Consider the following 12,944-nt stretch of genomic DNA (forward strand, 5'->3'; position numbering starts at 1 on the left):
TTCAAATGTAAAATTCAGAATTCATAACAATGAGATAAAGATTGTAACATCATCCAACATTTATTTCAACAGACTTATCTGTTCATCAGCCTTGTGAAAGTTATTCATTTTTACTTATGTATCACAGCTTCAGTTACATTCAACCCAAAATTAACCAATGGTGCATTAGAACCAATTTTTTTGTTTACAGAGATGTGTTACAATTTGACACGAAGCACCTCTCTAAAATTATAGTAATCTCACAACAGAAGAAATTTTGGTGGCCCTGGTTTCCGAAACTGTTGACTTGCTGTTGTTTGGCATTCTGTAACTGTAAAAGGTTCATTTCTTACAGCTCATCTTTCTGATGATTATTCGTTTTCCCATTTACCTGTTGTAAATAACTTTACATGTTTTTCCTGTTACTTCCAGTTTGTACCATGAATTGGAGTTTTTTCTTTTTTTCACACACACACACACACACACACACACACACACACACACACACACACACACAGTGAGTGCTTGAGATTTTCCAAAAATTGTTACCAATTACTTTAGAGAACACAAAAATGGAAGCAGTATCATAGTATGACAGTCCCTTTCCTTTACAAACGAACTTAAAATGAGACAGCCACTGACATTCTGACTTCCCCATATTTTTCTGAAGTAAGGGCTTAGTACAGTACAAAATGTAAGACTCACAACAGTAACAACTGTACTTCCCAGACACTAGCCTGTAATATGAAAATCCAGATTTTAAGGGGAAAAATACTATACTATATATCTTTTCTTATATATGTAAAAATATTTATCAAAAAGGACCAAAGAAACACACATGAAAATTACACCCATTTTTCACAACAATAAATAGTCCCTATTCAGTTACATGGCAGCATAAAAAAATAAATAAAATAAAAATGCTAGGCCCACAAAATTATCACACACGCAGTCAAGCAGCATATTCTTCCAGTTACAGTTTCACTCACTTTTAACACTTGACAGTAAGAGTTACCAGCACATTTTATCTCAAGTATACACAGCATTTATTTGCACTTATGGTAACCAGCTACAAACTCTCGCATATAAACACCTAACAGTCGTAAAATTTTACTAGAGCCCTATGAACCACATCAACCATTTCAACATCTTATAACTCTATATGCTATTTTCACCAACAGAGAGAACTTTGAAAGACTTTCAATGGAAGCATCGCAAATATAGCCATAAGAATTGTTACATACATTTACACGACCTGCAGACCAAACTGCTTAATGAGGTACCTCAGCGGATTTAAAAATGGAACAGCCCTAAGGTCCGATTAAGTTTCTACAAGGAGTTGTCTGGCTGCAGATACCACAAATGGGAATCATTCTGTGATACGGTAAGTTTTTTGACACACCACCACTACGACAGCAATTCTAGTCTTCAGACAGATGTTTCCTGTTGCAAGTCTTAGCTTAAGATGTTTGTCAGTAAGCCCTGAAACACATAATTAGTATACATTAGAATCTGAATAATTTAACTAGAAAATAACTTGACAAGTGATCATGGGTTGGAAATTGTGAAAATCTCTACTATCTCTGCTTTTACAAATTACAGTTTTTTAAAGTATACTCTATCTGACGAAAAGTATCTGGACACCCTTGCTCAATGGAGAATTGACCTCTAAATGTCGTACGTGGTGGAGCTGCCAGCATAAAAGGAGGTGGGGAGTATTGTGTTATCAGTAGAGAAGCAGTGACAGCTGAATGGGTCAGCCAGGAGAGCTCGGTGAGTTTGAATCTGGACTTGTCATTGGATGTCAGCTGTGTAATAAATCCATCAGGGGTATTTCAACCCTTCTAAAGCTGCCCAAGTCAGCTGCCGCTGATGCGATAGTGAAGTATCGACGTGAAGGAATGAGCACAGTTAAATCGAGATCAGGGAGCCCTCACAGACTGGGACTGTCTAACATTGCAAAAATTAACACGATATCATTGAAAGGAATCATGTGAGAGTTCCAAAGTGTTATTAACAGTACAGCTAACACAATGACTGCACACGGAGTTAAAAATAATGGGGTACAATGGTTGAGCAGCTCTTCACGGGCCACATATTTCTGCAGTCGGTGCTAAGTGACACTTGACATGATGTAAGGAGTGACAAGCACTGGACAGTGGATGACTGTCGCAGGGTATAGCATTTTTCATCACTCCAAATCACTCATTTCCAATCTGATGGAAAGGTACGAGAGTGGTGAATGCGTGGATAATCATATGTAGTATCAACAATGAAGTATAGAGGAGGATGTGTTACAGTATCATGGTGTTTTTCACGATTAGGGTGTGATCCACTTACTGCTAAAAGCACAAAGAAATGAACTCATTATTACAACATTACACACTATGTACAGTAGTGCAACAGTTCAGAAATGATGCTCGATTGTATTAGCACGACGATGCTTACTATGATAAAACAGTATATGTGAGGCTTTGATTTGTCAACAATAACATTCCTGAAATGGATTGGCCGGCCCAGAATCCTGACGCAAACTCAGTGGCACACCTTTGGCACGACTTTGAACGATTACTCGACTCCAGACTCCAGTGTCCAACCACACTACCTTCTCCAGTTTCAGCTATCGGCGAAGAAAGGGCTGCCATTCATCGACAGACATTCAGACACCTCACTGTCTTCAGAAGAGTTCAAGCAGTCACAAAGGTGAAGGATGAACAAATTGCATATTAATGTCTACTAACAGGTGTCCAGATACCTCAAATCAGGTAGTATATTATTCATAAATCCAGAGTTTCAGATTACGTGTAGAATATCTACAGGGCACAGAAAAGAAATGTACACCAAGATGGAATAGAACAATTTACTACAACCCCACTTTTAAATAATTTTCTATTCTAAACATAGTGCATACACCACAAGTACTTGACATTGTTATAAACGTATAATTGCTGTAAACTAAACTTTATTATTCAATGTATAATTTTCAGACAACTGATGATAACAGTGTAATTTAGTATTCACAGATATATTTTTTTTCATGAAAAATTCTAAATATACGATCCACAAAAACCATATAGTTTTCTAAATTCGATCCTGACAGTAATTAACTGTTCTAGGACTGGTATATATTAATTGAAATCCCTTTTTTTCCACTCTGCAACAAAGAAAGTGTGTGTTCAAAATTATCTTATTTACAAGGCTTATCAAGATTCGACTGTTACAGTATTGCAGTCCAGTTTGTCCAACTACAAAAATCTCCAACTTTCCTGTAAAGAATGTTACTTCATAAAATATTCAAATCAGAAAATTTAACTTTCCACAAAAGTCCTGGTGAGTTTCAGAAATTGCAGAGCATATTAAAACTTATAAAATAGTACCTACTACTTTTGATAATACAGCTTAATCATGATAATTTCGCCCCCCCCCCCCCCCCCAAATTTTTTACTTCAATATCTAAAATGTAATAGCCTCATATTTACCATTTTGTGATTTCTGTATTACGTGTATTGCACAATAAGCTGGAGTCATCAGCCAGTAATCAAAACGTAAACATTTGTGTTGGCAGTTAGAAGCAAACTTTAATACTTTAATCAGTACCAACTCTAAGTTGATCAATGTATTCATTCAGCAACATCAAAAAAAGAGCATTACTACCGCTGATACGACACACTGAGCTGCAGTTGGGCAAAACAAAAGAAGTGTTACACATTGAGCTATTCGTCAAAGCAGCCTTGCTTTCAGAAGGAGGCTTTCGCCAAAAGCTCAATGTTTAACAGCCCTTTTGTTGTGCCTGTCTACAACTTAAGGTGTCATCTTTATTGTTGATATTCCAACCTGGAATTTCTATTGTTTAATGTATCCATTTATTTATTCAGGTCTCACGTAGCATTTAATGGGCACAGTTATTATGTTAGTTGTCTGTGTTGACACTTATGAGATTTTGATAGGCCATTCACATACTTCGTGAGTTGCTGACTTGTGTGATATAATTGTCAAAGTCGCTAACTAAAAGCTGATCATCAATATGGTTAAGGTAATAAATGCAAATGAAGTATGCAAGTAAACTAGGCTGTGTTGTGATGTAAAGAAAAAAAAAAATTACCACCATTTACTTTTGAAAAAACCTTAATTAGCTGGATAAAAATAGTGAAGATTAACATCCACGAGACTTAAGAGCCATAAGAACAAGCCCTAATGTGTTGTTCTGTGATGTAACAATGGTCAATATCTAATTCTAACATGTCATGAAAATACCACAATGTCACTCAGTTCCCGCAACTGTATTCACATATTTCAAAATCATTTGAAACCCCATAATCGGAGAAGCAGGATCGTAAGAGATTTGGACCCAGGGCCAAGGCACCCTACGCTTCTTCCTCCACAGGTTAAGATTTTTTTTTTTTCCATTTGCTTCCCCTGGTCCTCCTCAGACTGATGTATGCCACCCTCCTGGACACTGACCTACAAGCTATCACATTTCCTCCTCCTATTTATCAAGTAATTCATACGTGGTAATCAGTTTAGCCCATCCCCAATCAGCTGTGACTGGACACACACACTAGTGAATGAAGTATACAACTGTGGACTGATAACTAGAGAGATAATTAGCCAAGAAAAAGTGCACATCCTCTGCTCAAAAGTAGCAGTGATGTTCAAAAAAGCGGGAAACAAACTTATACTTTGTGACAATGCAAATAATTTACTGTACAGGCATACAGCTTTCCTCTGCAAGAGTGCCACTGTAGATACAGTAATCATTTATCCAAACAGCAATCAACCAAAACATTGGTCAGTCAAAATACTCCAGTCAGCAAAATTTGCTAACGTCATATAGATGTTCCACTGGCACTGGTACTCACAGTACCTTTACCACTCATAGCAAAATCTACAAGTATGCAATGTTGTAAGGGATTAAAATAACTGACAGTCACTGGCAAAACCGAAAAGAATTCATGGATGGAGACTACCATTTTTACTGGATGGTATGATGCTGTATGAGACCCAACGTCAAAAACCATCTGTTTGCATCTGAGAATTCTGGAAATGATTTTTGTTGTTAACGGCAATGAGTAAGCCTTTGAACCTTTAATTTGAAAGACAAAATGGGAACCTTAACTTTTTTATGCCTCCCCCATTACTTCAAACCTCCACTCTAAGGCCCAGGGAATCACTGAAGCTTCAAACATTATAACAGGAAGGTGGGAGATACTGCCAAGGAGATTACAATAGAAAAAGCCTGGAATGAGTTCCTTCCTTCAGATGAGTTTATCACAGCAACTATGGATGCACCACACAGCCAATTTGTATCCAAATGAACTAGGGCTGATTCTACAGGTATAATCTTCTCTGAAGGTAAACCAAGTCTGACTTCTTTTCCTAAGCTCATGGGCCCAATTCATAGGTAATTAAGAACTTTTCACATATGCAATCAGTTCTCTTGTGTTTCCATGTTATTTGTAAGATGTGCGACACAAAATAAGTATGTACACATTTATCAATAATTCAGCGTGTGTTTCTTTCACATTCCTATGAATGCATAAACTGCAAACATGCCACATTACCAATTGTTTCCAATTCCTGATGATACTCTACTGTAATTACGAATAGTCAGTTTTTCAAATGTTCTGATTAACAGAGGCTAAACGTCCCTCTCACCTGTAGTGGGTCTGTCCATTTGGCACACAATGGCAGCGAGCTTACTCTATCGTCATAAGGAGGTCATCTCCCTCGAGCTTCATGTTAGGCTCGATGTCCAGCTTCTTGACGACACCTGATATGGGCGCCTGGACCACCATCTCCATCTTCATGGCTGACAGAACCACTAGCGCCGCACCTTTCTCCACACGGTCGCCGACCTTCACCCTAATGTCTATGACGCTGCCCGGCATGGGCGCTCCCACCTGTCCCTTCACAGACTTGTCTGCCTTTGGATGGATGTGCAGCTCCTGTTCATAGAGAACACATGTAAGTTGAAAATCATTTTAATGGAAAAACATTTTTGTGCAAATTCTATATTGTGAATGAAAATGTTTCCATAAAAACTGGCACAATGCTCTTTATTTTCAGGTGGTGTAGGTGTCCTAAAATGCCAACATTTCAGAAACATGTTTGGGAACATTTATGTAGTTACTTTGGTATTTCATTATTTAGTGGAAACCCTATGCAAGCAAGAGGTAAATACAACAAGAAGGATTAATTTATTTATAAAGCCAAGTGCTGCTTGCTTGTCTTGTCTACTGCTTGTTGTGCAAGTTAAAAAGGTGAATAGGAGAGAGGGGGGGGGGGGGGGGGAGAGAGAGAGAGAGAGAGAGAGAGAGAGAGAGAGAGAGAGAGAGAGAGAGAGAGATGAAAGCAGCCAGTGTAAAAACATAGGTTCGGTACAATCTCAGGGCCACTTAATGAAAATGCAAGTGAGCAAAGCTCCACGTTCTGGTTCAGAGGGGCCAGCCAGGACTAACAACCACCGTGTCATCCTCTGCCAACGGGGTCATTTGGATACAGTACAGAGAAGTCTGTGGACAGAGTACTGCTCTCCTGGCTATTGTCGGCTTTCTAAGCCTTGGAGGCAGCACTTTTCACTCTAGTAGCTCCTCAGTTGGCATCGCTGGGCTCAAGTGCACGCTGTTCCATTCCTCCCACCAAAAATCCCTGGCAGTGCCGAAAACTGAATCCGGATCCGGATCTTTTGCACAGCAGCCAGACAAGACGACCACAGAGTTACGGAGATGAAGCATTCACAAATGAACTTTTAGAGGCTGAAGGCCAGTGGGAGCAATACAATGATGAACATATTCACTGATTAATGACAGCAGCAGCAGCAGCAACGTAGCACAGTTTTCTTGTTAAAAATCGATAAGCATTACAGTTTTGTTTGTGTAACTGTATGATTGGTGTTCATTTGACTGATCCATTTTCAGTAGCTTATTACTTCAACAGCTTTGTATTGTGTATGATTTCATCAATTACAGACAAAGTTATGAAACATAATTTGTCAGGAGAAACCACAGTAATGTAACATGACATTTCATCAGGAAACGCCAAGGTACACTGTTAGGTTTCTTGAGAAATGAAGATATTCATGTGAATAGGGAGAGAAAGAGTCTTGTTTTTAACTGAAGTGCCCTAGAGTGAAGCAAACCATTGCCACTACGCCTCTGTCTATGCAGAGGTGAGAATAGATGCAGGAGTTGCACCTCCCGTGGGCACATGTGGTGAATGGGCGTCTCCACCTGCTGTGGTGGACATGTTATTCCGTGCAGCCCACGATGGAAGGTGTTAACCGAAGATGCTGTATCAGCAATAAACGTGACATAAAATGAAACCAAATTGATTCACTCTTTTGTGTACGGAACAGAGAGAAGGAGCCTAGTGCTTATTGTAATGTGCACCGTATCACGCATTGTTTTTACAATAAATGGTTTAAATAGAGGAATTCTGGTTATGAACGATTTACGTAGCTATAAAGGAGAAATGAATGCTTTTTCCATCTGATTCAGGAAATCTTCAGATAAGAGGATCAGAGCACAGCAAATAAGATCATTATCTGTGACTAACTAGCAAGACCAGCTCTACAAGATAAATTTATAGGCAACCATAGTGTACAAACGATATTAACAACTGAATTTATTTTACATACGTTGTGTGCTACTCCAGAAGGACATAAGTAGCTGGTAGGTTCAAAGTCTCCCTACAAGCACTAGAAACAAATCACCATTTACATCTCGCTTGTAAGAAAACAATATGAGAATTTTATGTTAATGTTAGTGACCCACCCTAGCTTCATGCGAAGAGCACTAAGCATCTATGACAGATTACTCGTCTAGCATAGTGACAATTTTGTTTACAGGACACTTTGCAGAGTTAGAATTAAAATTCACAGAACAACATCAGGTAACTGAATGTCATCACTGTCATACAGCTAACACGATTTAAGCAGTGCACACAGGAATCTCCTCAGCAAGCACAAATGCTATGTGCTCCATATTTAATCAGCATTTGAAGTGACACCTCATGGCAATGATGGGAACTGCTAGCTACATCACACTGTCAGCCTAAATGCTGCACCAGAACTGTGCAGTCCACCCGATTATTACCCAATACATCCTGCATCGCAGGTCAATTAGCAAATTGTCGGTAGTTCACACCAGCCTCCCATGGTGATAGTTCACACTTGCCTGACACTGCATTTAGGGAGGCCTCACGCTATTCCGAGGTGGTACGGTATTCACTGCTATGTTGCAATGTCATCAATTTCACAGTGGTGGGGGACTCCAGTTTATCACAGTTCAGCCAATTTCACACGAAATATTTATAAATTATATACAGAAACCTTCCTCATGAATCAGTCTATTAGTGACAACTGTATCAAAATATTTATAGTAGTTCCTGCGATTAGCGCAAACATACGAACAGAAATTGCACTGAGGGACTTTATACAGAGTGGTCAGAAACAGTCTGAAGAGCTTGTAAAGGTGTTGCAGGTTAGGTTGTGCTAAGAAATAAGTGTTCCAATTGATTTCCTAAAACCAAACAAGAGTGTGATTTGGCACTGGGCAGTAGTAAGTATCAAACCCAAGGCAAAGGCTGAGCTGTCTCGTGTGCTATTATTTATGCTATGAGAGCAACTAACATCAATTTTATCTGGTAGGCCACTTGGCTTTGCGCACGCAACAGCCCAATTGGCTAACTCCGAATCAAATTATTTTCTGAACACTTATTTCTCAGCACAACCTGCCCTGCAACAGTCTTAGAAGCTTTTCAGACTGTTTATGTATAGGCAGAAGAAGATACATAGATAATGCATGTTTTGTTAGCCTCCTTTAATTTCTTAGTTTTTAACCATTTAGAAACACAGTGACATTGAATAGCTACACTTCCTTTGAAATTGTTTCTAACACAAGTACTACTTTTTCATCTTTGTTTTCTTGTACCTAATACATAAACCATACATTCATGAAACAGCAAAATCTTTTACAAATTCAATTTTTGAAAATTGAGTTGTTCAGAGTATAATTCGCATTTGACTGATGACAACAGTGTAATTATTTTGTGTGGAAACATTTATTTAACAAAACATTAGACACTTAAGACTAGAGAATCAACATGCACTTCAATATCTAACCTCACTAATACCTCATTGTTTAGGGTTGATATACTTCATCTGAAGCCTTACTTCTTTTCTACATACAGAAAACCATCTCCCTTTTTAAATTTTTTAATTCAGAAAATATTACTACTGAAAAATGTTGTTGTGTAATCACTCAAATTTATACTGGAAACCTTTCAAAATTCTAGCATCATCATTCTGTAGCTCTAATTTTTCTATATTAAATGTCAGAGACCACCTTATACTAGAAGAAAAAACATGTCAGTTAACAAAATATCTCAAATATAAAATTTTTGCTTTTAGAACATTCTTTGTGGGCTTTTTGTATACTTAAATTGGACTCCATGAAGTCTTTGGACACTGGCGACATTTTGTAAAATTGGTAGATATTGTTAAGAGTGGTTTATTACCAAGGAAGTGTTTTATGAAAATAGACAGTGATTGAAATCTAAATGCAAACATTGTTGTCTTGGTTATTTAAAGTTGTTAAAACACCAATTTTGCATCAACTGAACTAGAAGCAAGACATCTTTACAAGTCCTTTAAGGTCAGTAGTATTACAGAGTGAGATACAGGAACAGATTGAATATGCCTTCACTGAGTAAAGCAACAACACTAAAAATAAATGTGGGCAGTAAACCAGCAGTGGAATCCTTTTTTATAGCTTTATTTTGGAGTATAAAATACTTTAAAATATAAAGGGGGAGTCAAAAAGGATGTTACAACTTTAGGACGACATAGAAATTTCTTGAGATAACTTACAGAATCGGTACGCATGGCATTTTACAGCAAACAACCTCAAGTTTGATTCATACAGTGCATCAATATCCCATACTGCCACCAGGAGAGCCAGCACAGTGAACAGTTAAAATGGCTACATTCACTGGTGCGGAGTGTGCTGGTTTCATAAAACCAACTCTGTAACAACTGTTAGGCATAAATTTCATACCAAATACGGTCAAGAACCCTCAAGGAGGCCTACAACTTACTCTTGGCATAAGAACTTTGTTAAGAGAGGTTGTTCACTGTAACATGATGAACCACCAGGTTGGCTCATAGTGTTGATTATGTCGAACAGGTTAGGGAGAGCTTTGCCCACAGTCAAACCAGCGCAACATGGGTCTTGAGAGACTGGCACTCCATACAAGACTGTTTGGCGAGTACTGCGTAGACGTGTACACTCGAAACCACAGAGATTCACAGTGGTGTAGCACCTAAGTCATGCAGGTAAGGTTACTTGTGGGGAATTCCGAGCAGAAATGTTGCGTTGGATAGAGGACAATGACAGTCTCCTGAACACAATAATCTTCACCAATGAATCAACATTTCATTTCAGTGGAAGGTGAGCACACACAACTACAGAACATAGGGCAGCGAAAATCCACATGCAACCCTGGAACATGTTTGTGACAATCCCAAAGTTAATGTGTTTTGTGCAGTTAGCGAACTGAAAGAGCATGGCACTGGTGCTGTGTATCTGGATATGCTTGAAAACTTTTCAATTCCACAAATCGATAATGATGACCAAGATGGGAAGGCTTACTACTAGAAGACTGTGCACCACCTCATTTCATCATGGAAGTTGGAGGTTTCCTTGATAATCACTTCCCAGGTTGGTGAATTGGCCGTAAAGGGCCAACCACATGGCCACCATGCTCCCCAGACTAGACACCATTGGATTTCTTCCTCTGGGCTTTCATCACAGACCTTGTGTGTGATCCTCCACTAACAAACAAGGATGCCAACCTGAAAATTTGAATCTGCTGTGCCATTGCACAAGTTATGCCCAATTTGCTGCAACAAGTGTGGGAATAATTTATTACCGGTGAAATTTTTGCCACATCACAAATGGTAGTCACACTGAACCAAAATGACACTTGACACTTATGTGAAACTTGACATTGTTTGCTACAAAACGACATCTACCAATTCTGTAAATTATCACGGGAAATTTCTGTGTTATTCCAAATTTTTAAAATCCTTTTTGACTCACCCTGTATAATGAGAAAACGGCATCATCTCTGTGAAACAACAACTGTGTTCATCACATTTCATTTTGATGTCAATGAGGCCATAATTTGTCGTGTTTTTAAGAGGTTCTTTGCCTGTTTTTTCCCCACACGAGGAATATTCCAATGCAAGCCTCCGTTTCATTTTCAACAGTTTGGCAGTTGCAGAAGAAATTTCACACAAGATTATGTACCAAATTCTTTATTTCATGAAAATGAAAACCTACAACAACCTAGAAGGCAAAAACATTCCAAACACGAAGAAAGTACACTTAAAAGTAAATTGAAATGATAATTAAATCAAGACCCTAAGCTGTTGACAGACGTTGATGTACATCAACGAGGACAGTTGAAAATGTGTCCGACCGGGACTCGAACCTGGGATCTCCTGCTTACATGGCAGATGCTATATCCATCTGAGCCACCGAGGGCACAGAGGATAGTGTGACTGCTGGGATTTATCCCTTGCACACTTCCCGTGAGACCCACATTCCCTAGTTAATCTCCACACACTACATTCGTGTAATGGGCAGGGGCACTACGAATGTAGTGTGTGGACATTAAGTTGGGAATGCGGGTCTCATGGGGAGCGTGCAAGTGATAAATCCCTGCAGTCGCACTATCCTCTGTGCCCTCGGTGGCTCAGATGGATAGAGTATCTGCCATGTAAGCAGGAGATCCCGTGTTCTGAGTCCCGGTCCGGGCACACATTTTCAACTGTTCCCACTGATATATATCAACGTCTGTCGACAGCTTAGAGTCTTGATTTAATCATCATTTCATTCTAAAGGTACGTTTACACTGGGATGCATGTATCGCAACATGTATGAGCGACATGTCAATTTGACATGTCGCGATACATCACCTCATACAAAAATTCACGGAACTTGTATGCGGACCCTCCAGCTCATACATGTCGCGTATACATTTTGTATATCGCTTTTTGGCCATATACGTGACACGTATGAGCGACATTTGAAGAACTCGCGCATGCGCAGTACTACCATTTCCTGTCGTCCTATCGACTGCCGCTTATTTCGACAATTAGCGCATGCGTAGTACCAGGCTCTTTGGCGGCTGTTTGAGTTTTGGAGGTGCCGACTATCGTTTCGACGTTAATGTATCTGCATAGAATATCAAAAAGTGCCATATGCAACATTATTCTTCGTGTTTGCGAGGCCATTGTGCAAGTTTTATCCCAAGAAGTGAAGGTAAAAGTTTTATATCTATCAGAGTATGTAATACATTATATAATTTTTTCATGCATCTGGCACGTATATCAATGTTTTGCTATTATTCCGGCGGCCTCGCGTGATAATGTTGACAACGGATGCTAATGCCGACAATCGTGTGTGAGACGTTGGCAAGCAATTGCACGACAATGCAAATGTTTTCTCATGAAATCTTCGTTTTACGAGGAATCCCCAGTGGCTAAAAAACGAAGTGTTACTGCCAACTGATCCTCTGGTGGAATCACTTCCCAAAAGTTTGTGTTGGTTTTGGACACAAGAGGAGCCACAAGTGATAACAAACTGCGGAAATCCTCCATACTCATCCTAACATAATTTCTAAAATATGCGCCATCCTCTAGCGTTAATTCGTGAGAAACTCTCTGTGCCACCATCTACGCTTCCTCCGCCTTTTCTTCCTATCATCTTCCAAAAGAGCAAGTGTATCAGCACATAAAAATGTGAAATCTTCCAAATCGTCGTCGGAAGCTATCGCACAGTGACACATATCAACCAGTGTAAACGGACGCTCATACATGTATGAGGTTGATACTTGTCAACTCATACAAGTCGCAATACATGTCGGGTATCTCATACATGTGCCGATACAAATCGCAGTGT

At 39.2% G+C, this 12,944-nt stretch overlaps 1 protein-coding gene across 5 annotated transcripts in view; it reads right to left on the reverse strand.

The window, feature by feature from the left end:
- Window positions 1-452: 452 nt before the first annotated feature.
- Window positions 453-12,944, reverse strand: part of LOC124551337 (pyruvate carboxylase, mitochondrial) — a 428,917-nt gene continuing 416,425 nt past the window's right edge. For all 5 annotated transcript variants that reach the window (XM_047126360.1, XM_047126362.1, XM_047126363.1 and 2 more), the window contains 2 exons: window positions 5,635-5,924; window positions 453-1,461 (listed from right to left, as the gene is read on the reverse strand). In XM_047126360.1, the coding sequence (XP_046982316.1) occupies window positions 5,676-5,924 (249 nt within the window). In that variant the 3' untranslated portion in view covers window positions 453-1,461; window positions 5,635-5,675. The remainder of the gene's footprint in view (window positions 1,462-5,634; window positions 5,925-12,944) is intronic.

This window comes from Schistocerca americana, chromosome 9 (genome assembly GCF_021461395.2).
Source record: "Schistocerca americana isolate TAMUIC-IGC-003095 chromosome 9, iqSchAmer2.1, whole genome shotgun sequence".
NCBI classification, from domain to species: Eukaryota; Metazoa; Arthropoda; class Insecta; order Orthoptera; family Acrididae; genus Schistocerca; species Schistocerca americana.